We start from the raw sequence: 25,987 nt of genomic DNA on the forward strand, positions 1-25,987 counted from the left end.
GATACCTGCGGTGTACATGCGGATGAGAAAAGGAGGTGAGAACAAAAAGAACAATTGAGGAAAATAATGTATCCGCGCATGATAAGCGGGGGCTTGCTCAACCACCGGAGCGAGGTTAGCCACAACGATACTTAACGCATGTTGATATTAAAAAAGGAGACAGAAAACAAGTAAGCGAATAATCTGTTGAGAGAATATGCTCCCGTGTTTTTTTTTTTCAATTTGGCTTCCTCTCAGCTTCAATGATGGTGTCGACTCCCATAGTCCAAGCATCTTCAACTTGCAAAAGGTTAGTCATAAGAATATGGTCACTTACGGTAATCTCAGTCATCAACTTCAGTTTCAAAAGGCCTTCCAGCTGCAGCGGTACGAATATCTCTGCTGATCCTGAGGCCCCTGGCACTCTCGCCATGCGTGTGTGTTGTCACTGCGACACCCGCGCTACATACAGCACCTGCTCCGCATGAGGGCTGTGACGTAGCCATAAAGCGTAACGAGTGTGCGAGCTTGTCGAGAAAGGCGCATAGTTTTGCAAGTATGATGTCCGTTCTCTCAACTGCGGCCCAGTTTTTCTCCTGCATGTCCTGAATCTCTTTCAACATTTCATCAAGATGCATTGTGAGCTGCGGGTGAAAGAACAGGGGAAACGGTAACAAAAAATTAAAGGCGTCTAAGAAAAAGCACAGTTATTGGCTTACCATTATAACCAATCTGTCCGTCAAACATCCTTTTTATTTTGGTGGAAATATGCTCATTAGCAAACGAAACAACGGCCGCATTCGCACCAACAATCTGATGCTGCTCAACGCCTTTGACATGTCTCAAATTTAACTCAACCCATAAAGAAGTGGCCCCGCGTATAATGACGAACCGGGATGGTCTGTGCGTCACACTGCACCCTGGTACCTCAGAAACAGGAGGCACAGTAATGCTCACTCGTATCGTTTCACCAAATAGTAAAAACCCGTTCATTTTTATGTAAGCCTCTTGAGCAGACACAGATTCCGCGTAAGTCACCAGTGCCTCACCTACGTCGACATCCAAGAGAACGTCATACAACGACCCGAGTTCCCCAAAGCAGCGTAGGAGTGCTAATCTGCAAAACTCTACACCAAATGTAAACTTTAAACCCTGAACGCGAAGCGCCTCCATCACTCCCCCATCAAGGCATAACAATGGAAAAGTGGTTTAATCTAAAGTAATACCAACAAATAGGCAGCAAAGCAAGAGGTGAAAGTTAATACAGCAGTTCCAGCACAAATACATAATATATCAACAACTAAACCAGTAACATTAACAGATAATTTATGGTCATAAACATATGATTAGCAGTCGGTTAGCGTAATTACGTTTAATATGTTAGAAGATGATATGCAAAGTAAGAAACAGGTGAAAAACACTGGTTACGTTATGATAGCGGCACCCACAGTAACAATTTGTTGTTGAGTCTTTTTGTTTTTTCTGATTCGTTGATAGCTGATTGGGGGACAGTTATGAAAGTTGTGCCATCAGGGGCGGAAAAGACGACTCGAAGATGATGAAGGGCAAGGGCAGTGTCTTCAATGTTTATCGCCGATTTCGATGAAATTGTACGTAGTGTTAGGGGTAGTTGTTCCTTATGTATTGCAAACATGGCTCTTAACAATTCCTCACGCCATATTCTGGAGAATATACGCTTTCCTCCGGTGCTTAACGGTCTTTCAGGTGTTCCAGCTATTCCCTCAATCTTAGCCATTTCATACGATAATTCTACAAGAAGTGAACCATAACCCTTTGATCGGTACGGTGGCAACACCATTAGGCACGAAAGTGTGTTTGTGCAAGATAGTGTTTTTCTCCATTCCTTGCTGAAGTATCCTGCAAAATGATAACCATAATCATCTAATTCAAAAATAACTATGAATGCGAAAAAATGTAGGTCATCTAAAGTAGTTTTTTCATCCAAAAAGAATTTGGATAGATAGGCAATCCTCCTTGTGAAGGAACTACAGACCGCTTTCCGCCCGTCGATCTCCATAATGACGCACTTCCGTTCGTCGCATCGATATATTTCATCACCAGGAATCCAGTAGCGATAAGTACATATTTCAGCGTGCTTAATGAGGTCAGGCAGCGAGGAGAACTGCGAAAGACAAGCTTCACATAAGAAAATTTTTTCAGCGTCCTTTATAGCTTGTTGGACGAAACCTGTAACAGAATGTGCCTGATATTCCCGAAACAGCGTTTTGATGACGGTGTCTCCCGACCTCTGTCGTTTCATTCCACCTATACGGAAGGGAATTAATCAGAGATGATAAAGGGTAAGGGGGGAAAATATACTCGTGCAATGTGTAAAATATTCACCAAATTAAAGTACAATGGGCTAAGGCAAATCAGGAAAAACATTCACGTTAGCGCCCTAGAAAACAGAAATAAAAATACCTAGCCCAAACAATACCCTTCACTACGCACCTATTCCACCTCGGTATCCTAATAAATCGATAGCATGTATATACTTAGAGGATGCACAAACCAACCAGCATAACACAGATGCCTGCGAGGAAAAAATAATAACAATAATCGTTACATCGCCTCCTATTCTTCATATATACATATGTTATATATAATAGACTGTGTTTGAACGCAAAAAATAGACTGCTGTAACACTCCTACGAACCATACCATTAATCCCTGTTTCTTTTTTCCCTTCTACTGGGGTACTAGTGGTGACCCAGATCCACAGCTCCTGGAGCTGGTCTCAGAGTTGCCGGACCAGCCGCATAACCTTCACCAATATCGAAGGCAAAATCCCACGGTTTCCGATCCTGTTTACGCCACCCATAGTCGAGGTGGCTAGGTCCACCACCAGCAATATCATCAAGTTTGGCCCAAAAACCATCGTACATAATAGAACCAATCACCAAAAAAGGTCCAGTGGTGCACAATAACGTCCAATAATTTTGACCTGGCTTGTGATAAACTTCACTGGTCCAATATCCTACTCCACGGAGACCAAAGTTTGGACGCGCCTTTGCCTTCGCGTTGAACGCGTTTATGTACGTTCGTCTACTGGTTCTCAGCGCACAGGAGAACATTAATTAAAGGATATAAATTATTGCCACTTCCTTCCTATATGCCCTCAATGTAGTCTTTGTGAGTTCAAAGTTAGCACTTTAGCACACAAGTAAAAAATAAACGATCAGCAATTACAACGAGACCCAGTGGCAAAAGATACATGCAAGTATTCGCACGCATACATCCGTGGTGCGAAAGAATTTCAAACTGATGGACACGCAAACTTGCGTGCCTGAAGGTAGATGTTAAATTTGGATTGTCTATACTTAAAACTGTATCCGAAGATAATAAGAGGGGGTATATTAAAAACATCTAATGAAGAAAAACATCTCTATATGCAACCAGGTTCTTGGGGCAAATTTTAGTTTGCTCGCTCAAGAACACACGGACAAACTGATTGATGTTGGGTAGCAAATGGTAATAATCATCATTGCGAGTATCAACCCTTTCTCCCACGTATTCATCACAGTTGCCATAATGAAACAATAAACCAACATAAAAATAAACAAACGACAGGTTTCTATTTTCTAACTTGAGTGACCCATTCTCCTTTTTTTTTCATTTTCACTAGTTATAAGTCCTTACTTTTTCCATCCAAATGCGGCACCCAAACTCTCTGTAGAGTTCCTTAAGCAGTTGAACGAAATCTATACGCGCCTTGGCGGTATAGTAAAACGTGAGTTTCTTTTTGTCAAACTGATATTCAGCATGGCGGATCTCCATATCAAATCTGTGACGATGGACTCTCCGTTGGCAGTAAGTAACGGCAATAGCTTCTTGCTCTTTCAGGTCAATAGCCCAGTAGTCCACTTCCTGTTGCGTTGCGTACCGCAAAATGTTGCCTGTTGGTCCAGAACGCTCCACATAGGTCTTGCAAGAATCCGTATTTACCCGAATGACAACACCGACATCAATTCCTCTGTCACCTTCCACAACGACATATTGGCCTTTCCCAACCAGAATAGGAGAAGAAAACTCTTTTTGATGACATTTAAACTGCACTAGGGCGCTGCATACAGGCGCCGTGGCAGGTGATGCCGGAGCTTCATCCCCGTCGTGTAAATTTTCTGGTTCGTTTAAATTTTTCGACGAAAACATTATATCCGGGAAAGCAATTGCGGTTGCGGGGAGCGTTGGTTGGATAAGGCATTTCCACCCGTATGGGTCATGGCGGATTACGGAAGGTCTTGTCGTATGAAGAACAACGCCGGCTTTATGTTCCTTCCCATTGTGAGAAGCCTGAACGTTAGTAACATCTGCAAGTAAACTGGTCATAGCACAGAAATTAGAGACCTACCGAAATTGATCTGGCTTTGCTTAGAAGTGTGACAACGAGGAATAACTGGGAACGACAAACGCAAATACATAAATAAGGGAGATACATACAAATCAGAAAACTGACATGATCCGCAGCTGCGGCACAAACACACAAAATGATCTCCCTTTCTTCTTTTTCACTCGTTAAGGGGAGGGATACTTAACTTTAGAAACAGCAATAATAAAAAATGTAAGAAAGCACTGCACATCTTTCTCTCCTTAGTCCAGCACCTTGAAACCGATACTTTCGGTACGCAATCCTGAAAATCAGTTGAATACGATCAAAATTAAAAAAAAATGGTAGCGGCACAAGCAAAACAAGTTTTGGCACGTAATGCCAGATCTAAAGTAAATTTTAAGGAAGGACTCCTGAACTATTTTGACAATTAAATCAAAAATTTTATGATGTCTCTCTTCGCAAGTAACACAGACATCACTATTTCAAAACCATCACCCGAAAAAGAAGTGCGGCATTTCACCGAATTCTTATTGCGAGGTTCAACTAGAGAAGTTCACTGAGGGAAGAGAGCAAAAACACCCGTTTAAAACATCCTGCAAACTACATATGAAGACAGAACTGGAGCGCGATGATCCAGGGAGGGATGTCGCAAACAGCACTAGTAATGGCGGTAATAACGCCCATCAGAGTATGAGTATGTAGTGGGAGCACCCGACTGGCTCAAAAATCCGCACATACACCCATGAAAAAATATGTACAACAAATAAGCAGCGCAGCGCAGTCCTCCCAATAACCACGGACGGAGGACAAGGTCAAAAGAGGAGACCATCTGTAACGAGAATCGGGACGGCAAACACACCGACAAAGTGAAATTGCAATCTTTTCTTTAACTAGTCGGTAAATAAACCCCGAGGGAAAACGACATGTTTCTTGCCCCTTTCCTCATTTAAGAAAAAAACGAACAGAAAACTGTGCCGCACATTAGTATCAAAATTGAGCAGCAAGCCCTAGTCGCCAACGCCACGTGACGGTCGAAAACTCCTTTTTTTTACCCTTCCTTCCGCTTAACGCTAGGTATCGAGGGATGTTTTTTGACGGCCCACAAACACCCTTTCGTGGGCTGACCGGCATTTCACACACCACCCAGTTGCGACAATCTTGCTGAGAAAGACGGCGAAGAAGGGACAGCAGCTGACAGCATGAGCAGATATACTGGCAGGTCCCCTATCTTTGGCTTCACGTTCGTCTCCTGTGAAGGTGATGTTGTTCCTGCCCAACACCTCGAAAACTCTGGAGGGAACCAAGCCGGACTCGAGGTTCTGAAAGGCATTTGTCCACCCCCCCCCCCCCCACACACACACACATACAAACTTCATCTTTTAATGTGCGTCGCGCGACGCTTAAGCAAATGAGGAGGGGACGCCTAGCACCCCAACTTCAAATGGCTGTGGGGCCTCCTTTCCCCAGATACCGTGGTCACCGTCCTCGTGCTTTGGGGCCAGCTTTTCCCAGACACTGGCCCGAGCAAGCCACGCAAACGCGGCACCCCACTGGTGCGTTCATCCCCTTCGCACCCACCTCCGGAAACCTTCCGGAAGCGGAGGAACCTCCGGTGCGGTACCCCCTGCCGTGCTGTAACGGACCCTACTGCATCAGGTAAGTACCGAGCGAGGGGCTGCCAGGGGGCGTCGTCATTACTCTCTCGCCAACCTGTTTTACCATCGCCTCCGCCGCGTTCCCGTATTCCCCTGACACCCCCTCTGCCACTGAGTGCTTCTCACTGTCGTAATAGCAGTCCCGCAATCGTCGCAGCACGGTTGTGCGCATGATACTTCGTCAAACTCCAGAAGACGACGTTTCCGCCACTCCCCACGCCGCACAGGTAGCATTTACTACTAACGCGGGCGCGGCTAACGGACCATCAGCGCAATGATGTAGCACCTGAGCGGGGCTCGTCCCCGGTGAATCACCGTTGTCGACGTTTGGAAACTTCTCTTTAACGATCTTCTTTGCATCACCTTCGTCTCGATGTGGCCGCATCGCCAACTCAGTTGTAACGTTGCCCGCGCTTATTCATCTCTAGCTTTCCATCGCTATTGTAAGTTTGCTTTTTTAAACTTCCACCCCGGACCCCAGCTGCCTTTATTTCTTTACGTACGACCCGGATGTCGCCCGTATTCCCGCAAATCCACGGCTGCGCTCGAACCGCTCTCCATCCGAATAACCAAAGACCACAGCTACACCTTGTGTTCCTCTTTCTTTTACTCGGGAGCCAGCGAACCTTGATGCTCCGTGAGGCTTTTGGACAATGTGGGAAGATGTTTTGCCCCTCTTCATCGTCCTCCAGTGGAAAGGGCAAGCCACTGAACCGAAGACGTAGAGGTCCCCCTGCATCATTTTCGACAGTTGCTTGGCTCTGCATCAGGATGTTTGTGATACCAGTTTGCGGTTTCCCGTTTTCATAACGTTTCTCTACCTTTCCACTTCCACCCCTCGTTGCCTCTTCCTTCCTTCCTTCCCTTGGAGACGGCAGGTTCGGTTTGGCGTCTGCCAATGTCATTGCATGTTCTGCTACTTCCTGACCCCTGCCGGTAAGCATGTAACTTTGTTTCTTTATGCGGTTTGTCGCTGTATCGCATCTCGGGAAGAATGAAAAGCTTGCCGAGCATTCCATTGGTTTTCTAGCTTTGTCCAGCTGAAACTCAAGAGGTGAATTCAACTCAGCTCATTCATCATGGGGCGTACCCAAGCCCGTTCTCCCCCCACCTCTTTTTCATCCTCCCGATCGCTAAGCCGTCTACACTCGTTTCTGTGCCTTTTTTAAAGGGCCACCCCGTGGAACCATCCAAAGCGCCTCGAAGGTGACAACGCAGAACTATGTAAGAAAAGTTTTCCTTACCCTGGTGAGTTGCACCTTCTCCGGAGCAGGTCTAATGCCTCGGAAGAGGTAAGTTTGATGTGTGACTGGTCTCAAGCCGCCCTAAAATGACCCATTTTCTTCATCACATTCCTTCTCGGTGACGCTCATCAAAACATCCGAGATCCAAGTTGGTCACGTCTGTGGACAGTTTCCCCTTCCCCTATCTGCGATTTTTACCGCTAATTCATTTTTCACCATGCCACGGTGGGGGGCCCCATTTGTACCGAGTTCGCCAACCCCCTTCATGAGCATGAAAACTTCCTTCTATGTCAGTGGAACGCCCCGTTTTTTACCTGAGTTTCGTATGTTTTCAGGGTAACTAGAAATGGTACGGAGTCACTCTGAGTGCCACAACCCTAACCCTTTTCAGAAACTTTGCGGGCCCTGGTCTCACAGCAGCGCTGCCCACTTTTCGACTGCGCGGCGGTCTCCCGGCCCCCTTGCACAACACAGTAGCACCATCGGCGCTGTCAAGTATGAAAGGTGCGCCACCGGATAGTATATTCAATTTGAAGAGGCCACTAGTCAGGCTCGAATGTTGCGGGGGGGGGGCATATATTTTAGCCATTCTCACCACCAACACCTCTGCCTCGTCCGACACATGTCTCTTCAGCCCCCACAAAAGAAGAGGCTCGTGTGCGTGACTTTTGAAGCTTACCAAAATGTGCGCACTGCGAATGGGGAAACTACCTTATCCATGTTGTTACGCTAATCATCGGAAATAACCAAGCCCATGCCGTAGGGATTGCCTGAGAACACTGGCTTTCGACAGCCTCGCCGGATGTTCCCTTCTCTGTTTCCGTTTCGCCCAGCCCTACGTCGGCATCTTGCAAATCCCTTTTTTAGTGGTGGTCAGTTGCCCATCCCCCACCATGTCACCATCATTTCCTTAGGACAACAAGCCAGTTGCAATATTGGCTGCCAGCCACTTCAATAGTTACACATGGTTATTGTCTTTCCGAAGGGGCAAAAGCCATAATGGTTTCACCCAGTGGCAAGTATTTCTTTGCATCGAAAAGGAACAGAGTGTCCTTCACGCTCCTCTTCTTGCTCTCCATTTCGGTGGGGTATTTGCTCGAAACTTAATCAGCTTCGGCCTAGCTGTCTTGGGAACCTCTCGCAAGTTTTTCCGCGCATCTCTTGTAGGCCGAAGAGTAGGGCCTAATAGCCCTGACATCCTCGTCTGGATCATTCATTCCCCCACACGCTGTGTGGCACAATACTGTTGGCGCCGCTGCCCCTAAACAACCTGTTTCCTGTCTCCTCGGAAGACGCGTCTATGAAAGGGCCCTTCAACCATTGGATGGTGCTGTCGAATCCTCCCTGAAGGATAGGCTTAAATTGATTGCGACACGCCTTCCCGTGTGTCGGAACTGATCCGTCCACAAAGAAAGAAGCGCCGGAAGCCGAGTTTCCTGTTCAGTGCTCCGCTCTGTCTACCCATTTTTCTGAGCAAACCGAGATCCAGCACCAGTCCTTGCGGCGCCTCGCGTGTTGGTGCGGGGTTCCGCAACATTCTGCCTACTGTTCCATCCCTCGCCGTTCCGTTGTGCAGAAAACTATCCATCCGCTTCGTGATGTGTCGGGCAAGGGAGAAGCCCTCAGACATGCGGGTAGCACGGCCATGTTTAACCAACCTGAATGCACAAACACAGTCTGCTAATGAGCCCATGGTGTTTCGTGACGTTTCTTCCACAGCTCAGGTTCCAACGAGTTATTCTGTGCTGTTGGTTGCCGGATACTACCCTGATACCAGGTTGTTGTGTCTGCAACCGACTCTCGTGTGAGTTTTGATGCAATCCAACGGTGATCTGCCATATTAGCTTCCACACTTTCGCCGTTACCGTCACCGACCGGAAGTGTGATGACAACGAAAAGTTAAGTCGGCCCTGGAAGACCCATAGCTCATCCAGCTTCTGCTTCCATAATCTTTGGGTACCGTAAAAATTTGTTGAACAACTTCGACTGTTACCGGGAAACATTGATGTGCTTGTGTTCGGGCTTCTCATAACAAACGTTGCCCTCGTCTGTGGCAACCCTGTTTGAAAGAAAAACGAGACCACCTCTGATAGCATTTGGCACCCCACTGGTTCCGGTGGCCATTTCCTCGCACTTTCTTTGATATGCCGAGCCTGTTATTCATTGTGCGTAACTGTTACTTCGTGCTGGGACGCCGTTACATTTTTCGTCGGTTCCAAGGAACGCAAAAGCACAGCATCGGCACCGTTGCCGGCGCCGTCACCCCCGGGGAGTAACTCCAGCGGAGGCGTGGAACGAATCTGCAGAAAAGGAATCACATTGATCCTGGCGGGCGGGGCCGCCGGGTCATGTGTGGGAGGGCGGCGGTTCGTTCGTGGCACCGGGGGAGAGAGCATTGTCATCGGGGTGACATCCTTGGGGCTGCTGCGAGGAGCTTTCGGGTGCGAGAAAACCGCGCCAACCGTGCAGAGCTGTTGCGGGGGGAGGAGGCCGGCGCGTCAACTCGAGTGGGGTTGTGGCAAGTCGCTTGGGCCGTGCTCGGTGCTATCAATGGGAGAGACCAGGCGGCCGCGCCGAGCAAGAGGCGCCCCCGACTGGTAGCGAAGTTTTTCGGGGAACCGTTACCCCCTCCCCCCACTTGAGGCATGGCTGGGTTGATGGTTGTTCAGAAGGTGCTTTGGCTTTGTTTACCGCCGGCGGTAGTGGGTTCTTTTGGGTGGGCGAGGTGTTCCCTTAGGGATCTCCCTTCCCTGGGATGGCGAAATATGATCGGCACACATTGCTCGAACTGGTGCCGCTGACTGGGCACGGATGTGAGTGGTGGGTCCGTGCGGCGGAGTATACAAAGGAAGAAAAGTAGTGGGTATGGGTGTAGAAAGAGCCCCCAGGCTGCCGTACTGAGTTCGCTAGTAGAGAAGGATCGCTGATCGGCCACACCTTGAGGTCGGAAGAAGCGTTAGACCTGTGCACCCGGCCCTGTAGCCGAGGCGTTTTTGATATATGTTCAGGTTTCCAAGTGGGGAATAGTGGCTAGTTGACCACTGTGCGTCCGGAATTGAGGTATGTTTTTTTTTTTTGTAAGTCCGCGTTGAAGTGGTCTTCATATCCACTGGTGGTCAGTTTTCCACTCTCGTCCCTGGGAGTCACCCATTGTTTTCTCCCCCTTTCTTGTGAAGGCAACTGCATGTCACCTTGCACTTGACAGTATCACTGTACAAGGGCCTAATCACTGTGTTTATTTACTATTATTTTTATTTGCATTATAATTCACTGTCGCCGTCATTGTTTCAACAATACTTCACTAGGGTAATGGTGTCTACGGGAAATGGACGTCGACAAATATAACTGTTCCGTTGTTTTTGATGATTTTAAGATTTCCATCGAGCAATGTGATTTTTATGCGCTTGATCAGGAGATGACCGGTGTCGATAACGGTGAGCGACCGCAGTCAGGAACAATGAGTTTGACAGAGCTTTACCAAGTTTCGCGGGACGTTGTCAACCGGTACATTGCCTTCCAGCTAGGTGTAACAGTTTTCAAGCGTGTTGATGGCGGATATGAGGTTAAACCATACAACTTTTATTTATTGAAAAGTGTGGGCGATTTTGTTGTGAATATTGAGTCACTGAAGTTCTTGGCAGACAACCACATGGATTTTCAGCGGTGGTTGGTGACAGGCATGCCGTATTGTGGTAAAGTGGACACAGGGTTGCGTGGTGATGAAGGGGGTTCTGTGTCTAGTTTAAGGAGAGGGTTATCCGAATACCTTGTTAGTCGAATAAAAAAGTGGTATAACAGCCCGTTGGCACGGGATGGCGAGTGTATTACTTTCAAAACTGTAATATGCGAAGAAATAGAGCGGTTGACTTTATCAAAACTTAAAGAAGAACAAGTTTTCGTTTCATTTGAGTATGATAAGTCGAGATGCATTGGATCACCGGTGTCGTTGACAGTTCACCGTGGAACGAGTCATTTCGCCAGCGGCCAAGGTAAGGAAATGGCCACACCTGATTTAGAGCCGATCAAAGTATGTGGGTTTCAACATTTTTGGAAGTGCTTAACCGATTGCAAGAAACCTATTGTTGGCCACAATTTTTGGCTTGACATTATGTTTATGGTTCAAATGCACGAAGGGCCTCTCCCCGAAGATTATGATACTTACAAGAGACTCGTTCACCAACTGTTCCCGTGCGTATACGATACGAAAACACTCGGCCGCGAGGTGATAATTAACAACTTATCTGAGTCTTTTTGTCTGAAAGATTTGTACGACAGATGCCTGGCCTCGAGGCTAAAATTGGGAAGGGCACCAGAGTTCTTTTTCCCACCAGGATTTGGTCGGTACGACCCAGACAGCCTTGAAAGTGAATGCAAAGCCCATGAAGCTGGGTACGATTCATACATGACGGGCGTGGCTTTTTCCATTTGTAGGGATTTGTACTGTAGCGGTGAAAATTCTACCTTGGATAAGTGGCGAAACATTGTTTCTGTGTACGGCAGCAATTACTATATGAATGTCAATGGCAAGGATAGTTTGAGGAGGTCTGCAACGTTTGTGGTGGAGTTTAGGGAGGAGATTGAGTATCCTTTTGGAGAGTTGCTTCTGTGTCGGGACGATGCATTCACAAATATGGATAGGGACGTGGAGTTATTACCGAGGGACTGTATTATATCATATGACAACAAAGGATTATGCAGGACGATAATAGTTGTGTTCGAAGATGATATTAGCGAAGATGAGGTACAAACGCGCATTGCGAATTCGGCGCGCCGTTGGAGTGAGGTTACTAAGGAGGCAAATGCTTATAATATAGTATTTCCCGAAATACTAAGTGTTTACCGTCTTAGTGGGTAGCTGGTTTGCGGAAGAACGCAGTGTGGTGCTGGTGCTCCCACTTGCGCAGTTGGACAAATTAGCGGCAGAAGCTGTTGTTGCACAAAGGCAAACTACCATTGTCATTGTTTTCAAAAATATTGCATGAGTCTCCCAACTCTTCCTCTCTATACAATGGACCCGAAGCTGGAGCTGTAATAGTGCATCAACATACGTAAGTACTCGTCTGCATCCGTATTTATGTGTGCCACCCAAGGGAAAGTATAACGGTATGTGCATATGTCAAGTGGTAACAGCTGAATAAAAATTTACTTCGTCGTTTTTTTTTAAAAGTTGAGTGACCGTTTGTTTCGTTTTCTTTTAGGTATGGTAGTTGCTTATCTTTTTTCCTTTCCTTTTCGGCGTGTATGTGCGTAATTTTTTGTGTTTAGGCAATGCGGAGGAAAACGACACTAAATATTGGACAGGTTATTTGTTTTTCTTCCTGGAACGATGGCAGTGAGGGGTATGAGTGGAAATCCCGAGCACTATCGGAAAAGCGATCGTTGGCGCTTGAATTTCTCGGAAATGTGAATAAAAGAGTTTCTATTCACGATGCAATTCGTTTAAAGGCTGACATTAATAAAAAAGCCATAAGTAACGTTAGCTGCCCCAGTTTTTTTAGCGGCATTGAAGGCGCTGATGAAGATGAGGATCAAAGTGATATGAGCCTCTGTTCACTTTTAGGAGTGCTGGAGGGCGAGATTGAAACTGACTGCATTACACACCTTTCCCCTTCGGATGCCTCGCTTTTGAAGGAGGAATTCTTGTGCGATTATGATCCGTCGGATACAAAACGTATGGCCAAATGGGTGAATTTGAGATCGGAAACGTCGGACTACCAAAGTTATGGTGCGATCCCGGAGGGCGAGCGGAGTTTATGGTCCGCTTGGTACCTCCGCAGCATAAAGGCAGGAAAAAAACCTATCTAACGGAGTTACAGGTTGTTACATTAATTTCGCCTTCTTTTTTTGTGTAATATAAAAATCATTTGGCGTTGTTTAAGACAATATTTGATTCAAGGGATATGAAGAGATAAATACCCCTAAAAGTTGAACAATATAATTGCCCTCGCATCTCCTGTGTTTTCCCCCTCAGTGATATAACGGAGAGCACGTAGCACTAGACGATAGAGAGAAAAAGAGTCCGTGACAGCCCTGGGCATACGCGTATATAAACCAAAATTCTAAACGGCCAAATGAGGGCTCTTTTGCTCTTTTTTGCCGCTGCTTCTCTTATTCAAACGGTGTTGGTAGGCGGCGCTAGCGGAAATTCACAAAACACCGTTTCGATTTCCGGAGACACCCTTGGAGGGATCTTTTTGGGTTCGCTGGTAGGCGGTATCCTGATTTTCGCTGTCTTTATGCTGGCAAACATTGAATCACCCGAAGTACTGGGTCATCCTGAGAGGTGACATGAAGATGATGCCTGCTTCCACCGCTAGTTTCTTGGCCACCATTGTTTTTTTTTTAAAACTAGCGTATTGAAAAGGCAACCGTTTCCTCTAGGCATATTCCCCTTTCTCCAGCTAAAGAAAGGAATCGTCGGTTTCACAGGGAACACGGGGGAAAAGCAACGAATGCCATACTATTTGAGTTCCTTAACTCTGCAGCTATCTAAGGATTCCCCCTTTTCTTTTCCCCTTCCTCCTCTACTTTTGAATTCCTGTGAGAGGGATGTCATGCAAAAAAAAAAGAAAAAATCGAGAATGTGATTCAGTGTATGTATATACACATGTAACAGTTTCGTGATTTTTTGTTATTCCGTTTTTTTTCTTGATGCGTCTTTTATCCTTTTTCTCTTTGTACCCGTTAGGCAGCTTCTCTAGTGGAAAAAGTAACATGGATACGCCCCCGATAAGTGATGACGATAAAGAGGTGATAGATCGGCTGTTTGCTTCCGATGTTCCGCAATCATTAAGCAGACATGCTGTATTGATACTGCATTATCACAGGACTGTTTTTGGTTCAATGGTGCCCTCTAACGTTCTTCTTGCAGGTTGTTTATTATATTCATGTAAATGGCTTTCATATCCTTCTGGCAACAGTTTCCTCAAAAATTATTTTCAAGGGATGAAAACTTCTGACATCGTTGGGCTTGAGATGGTGCTGCACGGGACGGTAAGACAGAACTTCATGCTTGTTGAAGCATGTCTGCGCTCGGAGATGAGTGAAATTGTGCGGTTGAATGATGTTCCGCATAATCGCGAAAGAATAGTACTGGTGTGTCTGAATTTGGTACGTGCGCTGTATAGGACAAGGTGGTGTCTCTTACCTGAAACTGCTGCTAGAGGGGCCCTGCTCGTTGCCTGCGAGATGTGCGACGTGCATCTGAAAAGCTTACCTGAGTCTTTTAATACTACAATGGTCACACGTGCTGTCGATTATCTTCGATCTGTTTTTGCGCAAAGTCGCTGCTAGCATGCTTTGTGCTGCTGCTACTGTTGTTGTTGTTTATTACAAAATTGTATGACCGTATGGACATTTAATACGTGTGGCAGTAGGAAGAGACTGGGGGTGCAATTCTGCTTTATTAAAAATCTTTTCTCAAAAACTTTCACAGTCGTCTCCTCTGTTTCTTTCAAAAAAAAAAAAGATGGAAGAAGATTTAGGCGACTGGGGGCTTCTTAGCATCTCAGATATATTAGACACGGACATTCCTCGTAAAAATGAGGTTTCACCGAGCTCTGCAATTTCACTTACTGAAGTTGAAATTTCTTTACTGTCTTGTGTTCCAATTTATGCTATACGGTACGTTCAATCACTTATAAAGAATTCCAAAAGTGCTGTTGATCAGCGGATCAATGGTCTTGAAGAGCTGGATACCACTCGCTCCATCAAGCTCAGGCGCTCGCTCGCCACATCAGAGTTCATCCGTGAAAAAATGTTGGGAGCTGTGGAATCGTTTGTGTTGATGACTGGAGAGGAAACGAACAAACCCGGGTTTCTGCGGTCTATTGCCCTACTAGGCCCTATTGTTTGCCCTGATATAAGGTTATTTTTTAATGCTTTTGTCGAGGGCGTGGAGGCTATGATTTTTAGGATGGATTACACCCAATCCGATATTTCTCAATGTGTTGAGGTTATTCAGTCATTCCAGTCTGGTGCTAACGTGGACGTGCTTACGGCGGAGCAACGACGTCGTCTCTGTTCTGCAGAGTTTTCATTGGCATTGCGCTGCGGGAAACTTAGTGCTGTTGTAAACTGCCTTTTGCATGTGCCAAAGAGCAAGGAGGTTGAGAAATGCTACCGCACTCCCCCGATGCAGTATAGTATTGGTTGTGTTCGAACAGAAATGGATTGCTTCTTAACCCGAGTGTGCGACTTACCTTGCTCTGTCCACCCAGTGCCAGTGTATTGCTTCCCCAATGATGAGAAACTTTTCCTTTGTAGTAGGTCCCGTGGTTGGGTTCTTGACCAGTTGGGCATGATGGGGACCCGCTTCAAGGTTCGACAACAGTTTGACATTTCGTCGCGGAAAGGCGCGCGCATCATTCACTGCAATGAGAAAAAGTTTTTGGCGGTTTATCAGTCTTCATCTGCTACGGGGGGCCTTCGATACGTTATGGAGAGGTGGGATCGTGAGCCAGGCAAGCAGCCAGAGACGTCGGAGATATCATTTTGTTTTGATGACAATTCAGCCGCCGCGCGCGATGTTGTGTTTGATGTTTACGGTAGTACTCTGACATGCCTTGTGTGTAGCAAAGCATCGAGGCTGTCGAACAGCAAATGCTATTTGGTTAGTGGTGATGTTGACGTAGTCTTGTCTAAGAGCCGGAGTGAGTTTCAGGTGGGTTCGCAACATGCGTTGAGGCGAGGCCCTTGTTCATGGCCCTTAAGGAACAAGTGCTATTATTTTACCAAGACAAACTGCATATCAGTTGGAAGAGTAACGTTGAAGGAAAATTTTCATCCATTTAGCATTGAGTTGTGGGTCTATCCATGTAACTGCTCCGATAATCAGGCGATTTTATCCATTGGTGATAAGAATGCAGATGAGATTTTGATCGAGATCGAACCCACTTCAGATGGTGTGCTATTGCGGGGCGGGACGAGGACTCCACACCTTGGGGTATCCTTTGTTTCTTACCATATTCCGGGGAAGCCAACATTTTGTTATCGATGGTGGCACCTGGGTCTTCTTTTTAAGGGTAACTCCTGGGAGTTATGGGTCAATGACTCGGTTGTTGCACAGGCGCCTGCGCTTGTGTGGCCAGAAGCGATAAGTGATGCAGTGTGCTGCCTTGGGAAGTCATTTGTCGGCTTTTTGGTTGAGGTGCGCATTTGGAACTGCTATCGACCCGCCCCGCAACTTTACAGGGATGGCAGACGATCTTTAACAGGGGCAGAGGCGACTCTTGTGGGTTATTATCCCCTTGACGAGGGGGAGGGTGATATTATAGCAGATCATGCCCCTGGGGGTAGTCATACTATTTTGCACCACGGGCAAGCCAACTGGTCCAGTGTCGACACTTTTCCTGTTGAGCCACCCCGGGCGATGAGGTACATTGATGAGTTCGCACCGATTACGTGGCGCGAGTCGTCTGGCAGTATATATTTTTCTAGCTCGCCAGGATATGTTGCTCTAGCTGTGCTTGCTGACGGGCCGTGCCTTATGATTTGCGAGTATGCGGTGCACAATTTGCTTCTGATGTTCCAGGTACGGGTCGACCTGCCAAGCCGGACGGCGCTTAAGGACCTTGCGTATAACGGTCTGCGCCACTCTTTGGTGTGTTATGCGTCATCTGCTGACCATCCCAGGCGCCTGCTAGTGTGGGAGTTACACAAGCAACACCATCTCTTTCTGAAAGAAACGTACAAGAGCATTTGGGACTGCGAGAGGGACTTATTGACACAGTGTTCGGCTTACGCTGGCCGGGTTGTAAGTTCCGAGCGGTGCCTCATTGATCAACTCGCGTGCTTCGTGCAGCTTCCCACACTTGTCGTAGATGCGTCGGAGGGACTTTTGGGAGGTTTACTCAAACTTATACGAGTTGTGTTGCTGGAGCAAAAGGAGCGAGATCACGCTGCGCAGTTGTGTTCTTTGCTTCACGCAAACCTGCTCTATAGGGTAGAGAGAGACCCTGAGGTCCTTAAAAGGGAAATTGGAGCCCCCTTCCCCGATGCACAAAGTTTAATAAATGTCGCACAGTGCTGTGGTGAGGCGACCGACCCGCGGAATGCGTTGCTGCGCCTTTCTTTCCAGGAGTCTTTCTTCGATACCGGTCTCCTTTCTATGACGTGTCGGTGCCTGCTTTCAGGAGGGTCCCGCCTTGCTTTTATTAAGGGGCAGGCAGGGCGACCGAGGCTAACAGAGAAGGAGGATATGCTCTTTCGGTCGTTGCTCGAGTATTATGAGTCGGTGCAGGCATCAAGCTCTCTGATCACGAATGCAGAGAGTGCCCAACTCTTTTGCACGTCTTTAATGGCGGAGGAGATTTTTCAGGTGGAGCGATGGATCTCTCGTCGTGGTAAAGCCGTGGACGCTGTGAAGAGTGTAAGTCGATGTCTTGAAGTCTTCCAAGAGATTCTGCTCGCGAAAACTGTGGAGGAACGCGGGGGCGATTGTGGTGGTTACGTCGCGTCGTATGCGAAGCTTCTTTTGAAGACGAGCGAGAAAATAATTGAATCTTTTCTTAAGGCCATTCACACTAAGCCCGAAAACTGTTGGTCTGGATTGGTCACATGCATGGAGTATAGTACTGTTGGCTCGCTTCTACCGTCCTTCAGCGTCGCCTTTTCGCTTCTACCCACCAGTGTGCAGGCGAACTGCGTACCCTACTTGAAGGGGTGCCGTGAGGCTTTATTTTCCCTTACTGAGGCTCTCCCAGGGAGCGAGCGGCTCCCTTACGACCTTGGGGTAGCACTTACCTCGGCGCTGTGTCGCATTGGCTGCTCGCTACTGGTTTCTTCGGATATGGTAACTGTCAAGGTGGATCCTAAGTACCTCCAGCTGATGTCCTGCGGAATCCGTAAGATTGGATCGGAGAGAGATGCAATCATCAAAAATTTGCAGCAAGGAGTGGGATCTATTTCAAAGGTGGTTGAAGAGTTGCGCCGTGAGGACCCTGGAGCGTTGCTTGTTCTTCGTGATAGCCGCTTGATGAAGCTCGAATGCTTACTTATGGCATCATTTTGTGCGTTACTAATGCCAACAGAATCTTTGAGACGTGCAACAAAGCAAAACTTGTCCCCAATGTTTCGGCATGTGCACAACATGAGGCCACTGGTTCTTTCTATACGTCAAGAGGACCCTGAGTATCTTGAGGTTATTGGGCAAAGGGCTCTTTTTTTGGCCCGATTTGAGCCCATATGTGGGTCAAGGACCGAAGGGACGCCTCGTGTTAGACGTTACGCGAAAGATGTGAACCCCCAGAAGAAATGGAGGCGTTTTTTTCAGATTTGGAAAGCGCTGCGCTCTTTGAAGACGAAATTGCCTCAGCAACGGGACGCCGACGTTGGGGATATGAGTGCAATCATTGTGCAATTTCTTCATGACAAGAAAATGGGTCGTGACAGCGTTGATCGTCTTGTTGCACAGCAAACTCAGCGTGCACAATACCGCCTCTCCGGTATGCTTTTGCTTCGACAGCTTATGGAAGAGGCAAGGGTGAGCGAGCCACTGGCAAAAATTGTTCTTCCTGTTTTAGCCAAAACGTTCACGGGATGGCATTATGCAGACAGCGTCCAGTGTTGCTCAAAGGAGGATTTTCTTCGACTCCATGGTGCTTTCTTTCAGCTTTTGGAACTGGTTGTCGGCGCCGTAGGTAGCGAGGAGCGCAATCTTTGGGCCGACACCCTATTGGCATTGTTAACTTCGGAGCTTAGAGTAACAGATTTTCAGAGAATGAGAGGCGATGTGGCTACGAAGCTCCGGACACTGTGGCGGTTTGAGAACCGCAGGACGGCCGGTTGTTCGGTTCTCAACGGGAACATACCCGAGGTTATTCGCTCCACACTGCTTTCTCCTGGTGGAACCGCGCCTTCACTGGTTGTTGGGCGCTCTGGTTGTACTTTGAAGGGCCTAGGGTGCAGGGGGACGTCTGTGGCCCCATGTGAGTGGTCGCTGGGTCGCAAGAGTGTCTCATACTTTTTTGAGGTACAAATCGTGGACTTGTGTCCGGGTGCAAATTGTTGTATCGGTGTCGGCCCCGCCGAGTATAACGTGTCGCGACTCCCTGGCTGGGACGGCGATTCGTATGCTCTACACAGCAGTGAAGGAGTACTTTACGAAGGTAACACCTTGGGTCGTCCTGTGGGATGCACGTTCGGCATCGGAGACGTCGTAGGTTGCGGCTGGAACACTGAAGCAAGGGAGCTTTACTGGACCAAAAATGGAAGATACGTTGTTGCCACAGCACACGTGTTGCAACAACAATTGCACCCGTTGATTGGAATTTCTGGGAGAGGACTCGTCAAAGTAAATTTCGGTCGGGACCGGTTTGTTTTTGACAAGCTAAAGGTGTCTCGGCCCCCAAGGCGAAATATTGGGGAACGTGCATGGGATGTATTTCGCATGTTTTCGCTTCGCGCTGCTCTTTGTGCCGTTGAGCTCCGTAATGACTCGTCGTCTTCACCCGACAGTGCAGTTGAAGACATCCGGGCCCGTCTTGAACAATGTTTTGGATGTATATGTGCGGAGATTGATCGTGCGATTTCGCTCCCTTTGTCTGAGCCTTTCATTACATCTCTGTGCTCCCATTTGACTGTCTTGGCCAAGGTGCTCACCCCTGCACAAGGTGAGATCCTCACGCCATGTGTCCAATGTGTGGTGACAGTTCTGCAAAAAGGAACCAATTATGCCCTCACAGACCGCACCTGTAGCTCGAGGCTGCGTTGTTCCCTCATCACAGCGTGGTGTAGTTTCATGAACTTGACCCCACCACAGGCGATTGTGGAAGATGACCAGTATCCAAGGTTTCTTGAGACGTTGCTTTCGCTGGCTCGGGAACTTGAGTGGGGTGCCGTTCGGAAGTTGGGAAGCGTGGGTGAGGTCTTTGCTCCCATTGAAGCTTGGACGGCCTTGGCGCTACTACAGCGCATGAATTGTCACAATTCAACTCATTACTGGGGAGAGAAGTTGCATGCATGGATCGTCCAAAGTGTTGGGGATACATCCGATTATACTAACATATCCCTCGCCCTTCGTATAATCAATGGCGCATCACGGCTCGCTGTCCCGGGGGATCGTATCGTGGTGCATAAATCGAAGCACACAAAGTTAGTCGCCACGGTGGTGGATTACTCTCTTGAAGATGAAACGTGCGAGGTGATCGAGTGCGAGGAGAAGCGGCAAACCGTGTCTTTGCGGCGAGCAGACATTGTCGTTGGGGATGATTCGTCGTTATTTCCTCAGACAGGCAATATGTTTCACCAAATTCAGCTGACTCACGTTTTCCAGCTAGCCCAGTCGCTCTGTAGTGAGCGGGAAGTGGAAGACGTAACCTTGAAGACATCTCTACATTATAGGGTGCTCGCCATCTTTTGGCAGTGCGCTCAGAGAGGTTTTCTTACGACCGCTTCCGGACTTATCCCTCTGTTGAGTAGGGCTTTGGATAATGTGGAAAGTACACCCGACGGATACCAAGTGCTGCTGCAGGAGAGATTAGTAATTGAGAACTGCTTGCTGGGGAGGGCGGTTAGTGCTACTGATTCTGCTTCCAACGGCAATAGCCATGATAGTAAGCCTCCTGCGATTCCTGAGGTGGGCGATCCACCTGGTGCTAGTGCCAGGGAACTGCGGGCGCGTCTTGCTCAAGAGCTGTCCATGCGCGGGTACAATATTGACCTTTGTTTTATGGCACTAGACGAGACGGGGAATGATCCGCATGCAGCTCTCCAACTACTTGGTGACCATCATGAAGACTTCATGTCTGCCCGACGCCGTACGACACCCTCTACCACTGACGACGAGGATATTAGCACCGACGAAGCGGAGGAGACTGCTGAGTATGATATGCACGATATCTTTAGTCCTGAAAGTGAAGATGGCATGAACGAAAATGTGTCTGTAGATCAGTGCGACTCCCTTACCGATTGCATCCGCTTCCTTGGGGGTTATGTGTCCATTACGTTTGAACACTCGCTGGGGGATCAGTTTACCGTTGATTTGCAGTTGTACCTTTTTGACGTTACAGCAACACAGGATGTACTGTATCAGTTGGCTGCCCAGGGCGAATGGGAGCTGGTGGCACGCGTTCAGGATTCTTCTTTCTACTGTGGGTGGATGCGGCGGGGCGATGCCGGACCCTCGCTCTGCAAGGCACCTATCGGGTATTCAAGTACGACACGATGGGTGCAGTTAACGGTGGTGCAGGGGGAGTCCAGGTTTTCCCTCTATAAGTGTGGCGTTCTTCAGTGTGATATGGAGATCCCCTTCAGGGGTCGCTTATTTGAAAGTGGACTGCATCTTGGTGGGTGTGCAGACGACGAGGAAACCCGACTTAACGGGGGCATAAGGGATGTTAGGTTCTATAGTTGTGCGCTGACGAGTGAGGAGGTAAGCCGGTTGACAGCAATGCGGTCGGACGGCAGGCTTCCACAGTGCACCCTCAGGTTGGAGTGTACCAGCGAAACGATAAAGGCTGTTACAGCAGATCCCAGATTGAGTGCCAGTCTTGCTATCACTGGGGCGGTTACATGGTTTGAGCAGATCAGCGGGCATGGTCGCACTGGCGACGTCTGCAACCTCGAGGTTGACTTGACAACCCAGAACGGCGAAGGTGGCATTTTCGCCATTGAAACTGTCAATGAGGACAGTAGTGTCTCCGCTGTTTGGTTTAAGCGAAAGGACCAACCAAGGGAGCAAATTTTTGCCGCCATCCAAAAACTTGATAGGCAACTTATCTGCTACTACGCCGTAGCTATAACAACTCATCTAATGAGTCGGACTCCAGAGCCGGAGCTGTGTCTCACACCGGAGCAGGTTCGTCGCATGGTTCAGTTTGTAGTGAATTCCAGCGACGCTAATCTGTTCAAGTCGTTTGGCCACGCCCTCCAGCACATAGCGATGCGCGAAAATATTAGCATAATTAATTATGCGATGCAGGAACTTGTAGATGTGCTTCAGCGGGAGCAGAAGATGCTTGTACTAGAGTCATCGCATCCCTTCAAGTCTGCTCTGGAAACAGCCCATGAGGTGCATGTCCCTGGTAGGCGAGAATATGAATTACATTTTGACACGCGTTGCTCGAGTAACATGCTCGTAACCTTTTGTGCAGAGCACACACTTTCTACTGTTATTGCCCACGCTCCAGGATATGCACTGAACTCTCTGTGCATACGCGCATCGCGTTTTTTCATAGATGTGCGCATCGATATATCTGCTGCGCAATGGGGGTACAAGATCGCCGTTCTGTACGATCTATCGGTAGCACGTTCCGCTGCTCAACTTGTTCGAACAACTCTCTCCGCAGTAACGGCAAAAGGCATGGAGCGAGTTCCCTTTCTCAGGACGAGGGAGTGTTTTGGTGGCTTAGAAAATGCTGTTAGAGTGAACGTCGGTGTTACACGCCGTCTCATACTTTCGTGCCTGACGGACCTGTTCCTTCATGTGTTGGAGTATGCTGAACCAATGCCCCCGGTAACATGCGTGCATGATCTTCGGCGGATGTCGGAGCGACTTTTCCGTCAAGCTGTGGGGCCCCAGCATCTCCACAGTCGTTTCGTGCAGGTTGTTTCCGAGTTTTACGTTGCTTTCAGTGATGCTGAGCAATGTCTTAGTCTCGTTGATGAGGAAAGGAAGAAGGTGTTGGGTAGGGTGTACGATGCCAGTGCGGATGCTGACCGTTTTCAGCGCAAGAGGCTGGAGCAGCGCAACCTTTACAAACGCCGCGAAGGATTGCGTGTCAATGTGGAAAAGGTCCTCCACGTTGAGAGTCTTCGAGTTGGCGTGAATCAAAACAAGACAATTTTGGCCTGTAGTGAGCTCTCAGGAAGCTCACTCATTGCAGACGTGCCACTTGGACGTGGGCGTTGGTACTTTGAAGTTCGCATGATGTCAACGGGTGATGTATTTATCGGTGTCCTTCCTTCTCGGACACATAGTTGGACGGATTTGCCAACTCTAGAGACTTTCGTGGCGTTTAACGGTAAAACGGGCACGTACCATGGAGTGAAAAATGTTGCTGTTGCACCCCGTCGTATTTGGAAGGCTAAAGACTATGTAGGTGTGGTGATGGATGGTGCCCAAAAGATTTGCTCCTTTTTCGTAAACGGTCAGGACACTGGACTGTTTTTCCCGTTTGGTGAGAACGAGGTGGAGGCCACTGCGGCTGCTGGTGCCAGGGCCGCCGGTGAGCAGGAAGTGATATACCATCCCCTCTTCGTGTTGGATGAGGCAGAAGGGGTTACCATTAACTTTGGTGGGGCGCACTTTGAATACGAGCTGCCCCGTAATTGTTTTCCCCTTGATCCAGCGAACCTTACTTTGGGGACATTAATTCCTTACAATCAGGTACGAGCTTTTCACGACCTTGCCGCGTACTTCGCTTCCGGCGGAAGAACTACTTTACCTCCCTTTTTCCATGAGGAGGCAAATCCTTTCGAGAATTCAACGGAGCGCTTGGGACCACCGCACGTCTCTCTCCATTCCACGTCGGGTGTGCAGGTGAGCCTGCTCCACGTGCGAAACACGGGGCTGCTCTTTGCCACTGTGAGGGCAAACTGCCGTGTGACCGGGGGGAAATGGTACTACGAAGTTATGTTGCGCTCCCAAGGACTCATGCAGATTGGATGGTCGTCGTCGAATGAGTCGCGGGAAGACAGTGTTGGTGATACAGCCGGCTCGTGGTCTGTGGATCTTTTTAGGCGTGTAAAGTGGCACGACGGTAAGGCTGAGCCCTTTACCTCGTCAAGAAGGTGGGTCGTTGGTGATGTTATTGGTTGTGCGATCGACCTTGTTGCGAAAAAAATGATTTTTTCGTGTAATGGTCGTCTTCTTTGCGATACGAATTTGTTTGACTGCACGTTCACGGGCCTTCCGGATGGTCTCAGTTACGAACCTGCTGTTTCCATGAGGGCTGGAAACGAGGTGATGTTCAACTTCGGTTCTTCCACTCTAAGGTACAAACCTGAAGGCTTCTGCGCATTAGGTGTCCCTGACTCTTGGAATGAGCGGATCGACGCGTTTTATTCTACTTTACGTCCATCCACCACACTGCTGCGTCTCCAAGCGCTGCGGAGCATTTGGCTGTCAGCTGACAAGCTTTTGAGGGATGAGGTTTTAACACCTTATGAAAATGTTGTCGCTGCATTGGAACAATACTGTCGACAGCACGGCAAGAGCATTGTACAAGTTACGGAGGATGTCTGCGCTGACTGTTTTCGTGATTCATCTGTTTCGGTGAAGAAGGCTTTGGAGGCCTACAGAGTGCTCGTTGCCTTTTCCCGTGTCGCACAGACTGTTATTCCCTTACTTCATCTAGATACGCGGCACCCTAACGTCTCGACCAAACTGTTTCTGATGTGCCGAACCCTCATTTTCACTTCTATTCGTAATGAGATGGTGGACGACATCGTGCGGGAAACAAATGTTCGATGTGAGCATTTTCGTGTGTCTATTAATCGAGTGAATGCCCGAGCGAATAAAGCCTCGTGGATGTCATCTGTCTTCGGTCAAACCTTTTCGCTTGTAGCAGATCAGAACCCACGTATTTTTTGTACAAACAGGAGATTTTGGAGTGTGGTATTCCTTGGTGAGGGCGCTGAGGACGTTGGCGGTCCCTTCCGCGAGCATATTAGTGAGATGTGCCGGGAGCTCATGAGCACAGAGCTGCCTCTCTTTGTGCCCACTGCGAACAACGTACATAACACTGGGAGTTACCGTGACGCCTTCGTTCCCGCCGCGTCCGCATTGAGTGATACGGAGCTTTCCGCATACGTCTTTGTCGGCCAGTTGATGGGAGGTGCTTTAAGAAACAACGAGCCGTTGGGGCTCTTTTTCCCTCCTCTTGTGTGGAAGTTCCTGTGTTTCTACCCCATAACGGAGTCAGATATCGATGACATTGATCGGATTTGCCTGCAGTGTATACGGGAGTTCCGCAGCCTCAATGACCGCCTTGGATCAAGCGACATGTATGACGAGGTGTTTGACTCAGAGACATTCACGACACGATTGAGTGATGGCACTTTGAAAGAACTAATCGCTGGTGGTAGTGGGATGCGGGTGACGTTCGATCGTTGTGGGGAGTATGCTGATGCACTCTCCGCCGCGCGGATGAGCGAGTTCAATACCCAGCTACAGAAGATACGTGAGGGTCTGCTCAATGTGATACCGGAAACTGTGCTCTGTTTGCTGACCCCCTCTGAGTTGGAACAGCGCGTTTGTGGGAAAGCGGACTATACTGTCGAAGAGCTGAGGGGGGGTACTGTGTACGAGGGCCTAACCAGCGATGACCGTCGTGTGCAGCTACTGTGGCAGGCGCTGGAAGACGCGACGATGCAGCAGCGCCGTCTGTTCCTACGCTTTGTCTCCGGGCGTGACAGGCTTCCAGTAAAATTGCGTATCTTGCCGCTCTTAACGTCGGATGATGCGGACAGCACGCTCCCCCGTGCTGCGACATGCTTCTTTGCGCTTGAGCTTCCTGACTACTCTTCTCTTGAAGTGATGAAGGCCAAGCTGTACTACAGCATCGAAAACTGTGCCGATATTGATGCCGATTTTAATCCGCCGGAAGTGGACGAGGCGGAGGCGCCGCAGCTTATGATAGGTGTTGAGGACGCGCGACAAGACGAGGCCGAGTCTACCACACCGAGTGATTAGGCGAGCCCGGCTCTTTGTCTTCTTGCCGGTTCAGCATTCCTCTGTCCCCAGGACAGGCGATAAAAAAAACAGGAGCCAATGAGATACAGTTGTGCCACAATTTCCCCTACTTTGTCTTGATTTC

The 25,987-nt window shown here is 48.3% G+C and overlaps 11 protein-coding genes across 11 annotated transcripts; 4 read left to right on the top strand and 7 right to left on the bottom strand.

Moving 5' to 3' along the window:
• Window positions 1-660: 660 nt before the first annotated feature.
• TbgDal_X10110 (hypothetical protein, conserved) lies at window positions 661-1,152 on the bottom strand (the record flags this gene model as incomplete). Its single annotated transcript, XM_011779881.1, has 1 exon — window positions 661-1,152. One exon carries the CDS (start codon window positions 1,150-1,152, stop codon window positions 661-663), a length of 492 nt encoding a protein of 163 aa, XP_011778183.1.
• A 256-nt stretch (window positions 1,153-1,408) lies between these two features.
• On the bottom strand, window positions 1,409-2,260 carry TbgDal_X10120 (acetyltransferase, putative; the record flags this gene model as incomplete). The annotated part of the gene is made up of 1 exon (XM_011779882.1): window positions 1,409-2,260. The coding sequence occupies one exon, from the start codon at window positions 2,258-2,260 to the stop codon at window positions 1,409-1,411; it is 852 nt and encodes a 283-aa protein (XP_011778184.1).
• Window positions 2,261-2,699: 439 nt separating this feature from the next.
• On the bottom strand, window positions 2,700-3,074 carry TbgDal_X10130 (cytochrome c oxidase subunit IX; the record flags this gene model as incomplete). Its single annotated transcript, XM_011779883.1, has 1 exon — window positions 2,700-3,074. The coding sequence occupies one exon, from the start codon at window positions 3,072-3,074 to the stop codon at window positions 2,700-2,702; it is 375 nt and encodes a 124-aa protein (XP_011778185.1).
• A 547-nt stretch (window positions 3,075-3,621) lies between these two features.
• TbgDal_X10140 (hypothetical protein, conserved) lies at window positions 3,622-4,329 on the bottom strand (the record flags this gene model as incomplete). Its single annotated transcript, XM_011779884.1, has 1 exon — window positions 3,622-4,329. The coding sequence occupies one exon, from the start codon at window positions 4,327-4,329 to the stop codon at window positions 3,622-3,624; it is 708 nt and encodes a 235-aa protein (XP_011778186.1).
• Window positions 4,330-5,400: 1,071 nt separating this feature from the next.
• On the bottom strand, window positions 5,401-5,706 carry TbgDal_X10150 (hypothetical protein, unlikely; the record flags this gene model as incomplete). The annotated part of the gene is made up of 1 exon (XM_011779885.1): window positions 5,401-5,706. The coding sequence occupies one exon, from the start codon at window positions 5,704-5,706 to the stop codon at window positions 5,401-5,403; it is 306 nt and encodes a 101-aa protein (XP_011778187.1).
• Window positions 5,707-6,377: 671 nt separating this feature from the next.
• Window positions 6,378-7,004, bottom strand: TbgDal_X10160 (T. brucei spp.-specific protein; the record flags this gene model as incomplete). Its single annotated transcript, XM_011779886.1, has 1 exon — window positions 6,378-7,004. The coding sequence occupies one exon, from the start codon at window positions 7,002-7,004 to the stop codon at window positions 6,378-6,380; it is 627 nt and encodes a 208-aa protein (XP_011778188.1).
• Window positions 7,005-8,586: 1,582 nt separating this feature from the next.
• Window positions 8,587-8,922, bottom strand: TbgDal_X10170 (hypothetical protein, unlikely; the record flags this gene model as incomplete). The annotated part of the gene is made up of 1 exon (XM_011779887.1): window positions 8,587-8,922. The coding sequence occupies one exon, from the start codon at window positions 8,920-8,922 to the stop codon at window positions 8,587-8,589; it is 336 nt and encodes a 111-aa protein (XP_011778189.1).
• A 1,632-nt stretch (window positions 8,923-10,554) lies between these two features.
• TbgDal_X10190 (ribonuclease, putative) lies at window positions 10,555-12,084 on the top strand (the record flags this gene model as incomplete). Its single annotated transcript, XM_011779888.1, has 1 exon — window positions 10,555-12,084. One exon carries the CDS (start codon window positions 10,555-10,557, stop codon window positions 12,082-12,084), a length of 1,530 nt encoding a protein of 509 aa, XP_011778190.1.
• A 413-nt stretch (window positions 12,085-12,497) lies between these two features.
• TbgDal_X10200 (hypothetical protein, conserved) lies at window positions 12,498-13,034 on the top strand (the record flags this gene model as incomplete). The annotated part of the gene is made up of 1 exon (XM_011779889.1): window positions 12,498-13,034. The coding sequence occupies one exon, from the start codon at window positions 12,498-12,500 to the stop codon at window positions 13,032-13,034; it is 537 nt and encodes a 178-aa protein (XP_011778191.1).
• Window positions 13,035-13,880: 846 nt separating this feature from the next.
• TbgDal_X10210 (hypothetical protein, conserved) lies at window positions 13,881-14,522 on the top strand (the record flags this gene model as incomplete). The annotated part of the gene is made up of 1 exon (XM_011779890.1): window positions 13,881-14,522. The coding sequence occupies one exon, from the start codon at window positions 13,881-13,883 to the stop codon at window positions 14,520-14,522; it is 642 nt and encodes a 213-aa protein (XP_011778192.1).
• A 175-nt stretch (window positions 14,523-14,697) lies between these two features.
• On the top strand, window positions 14,698-25,863 carry TbgDal_X10220 (hypothetical protein, conserved; the record flags this gene model as incomplete). Its single annotated transcript, XM_011779891.1, has 1 exon — window positions 14,698-25,863. One exon carries the CDS (start codon window positions 14,698-14,700, stop codon window positions 25,861-25,863), a length of 11,166 nt encoding a protein of 3,721 aa, XP_011778193.1.
• Between the last annotated feature and the right edge of the window lie 124 nt (window positions 25,864-25,987).

Source organism: Trypanosoma brucei, chromosome 10, assembly GCF_000210295.1.
Source record: "Trypanosoma brucei gambiense DAL972 chromosome 10, complete sequence".
NCBI classification, from domain to species: Eukaryota; Euglenozoa; class Kinetoplastea; order Trypanosomatida; family Trypanosomatidae; genus Trypanosoma; species Trypanosoma brucei.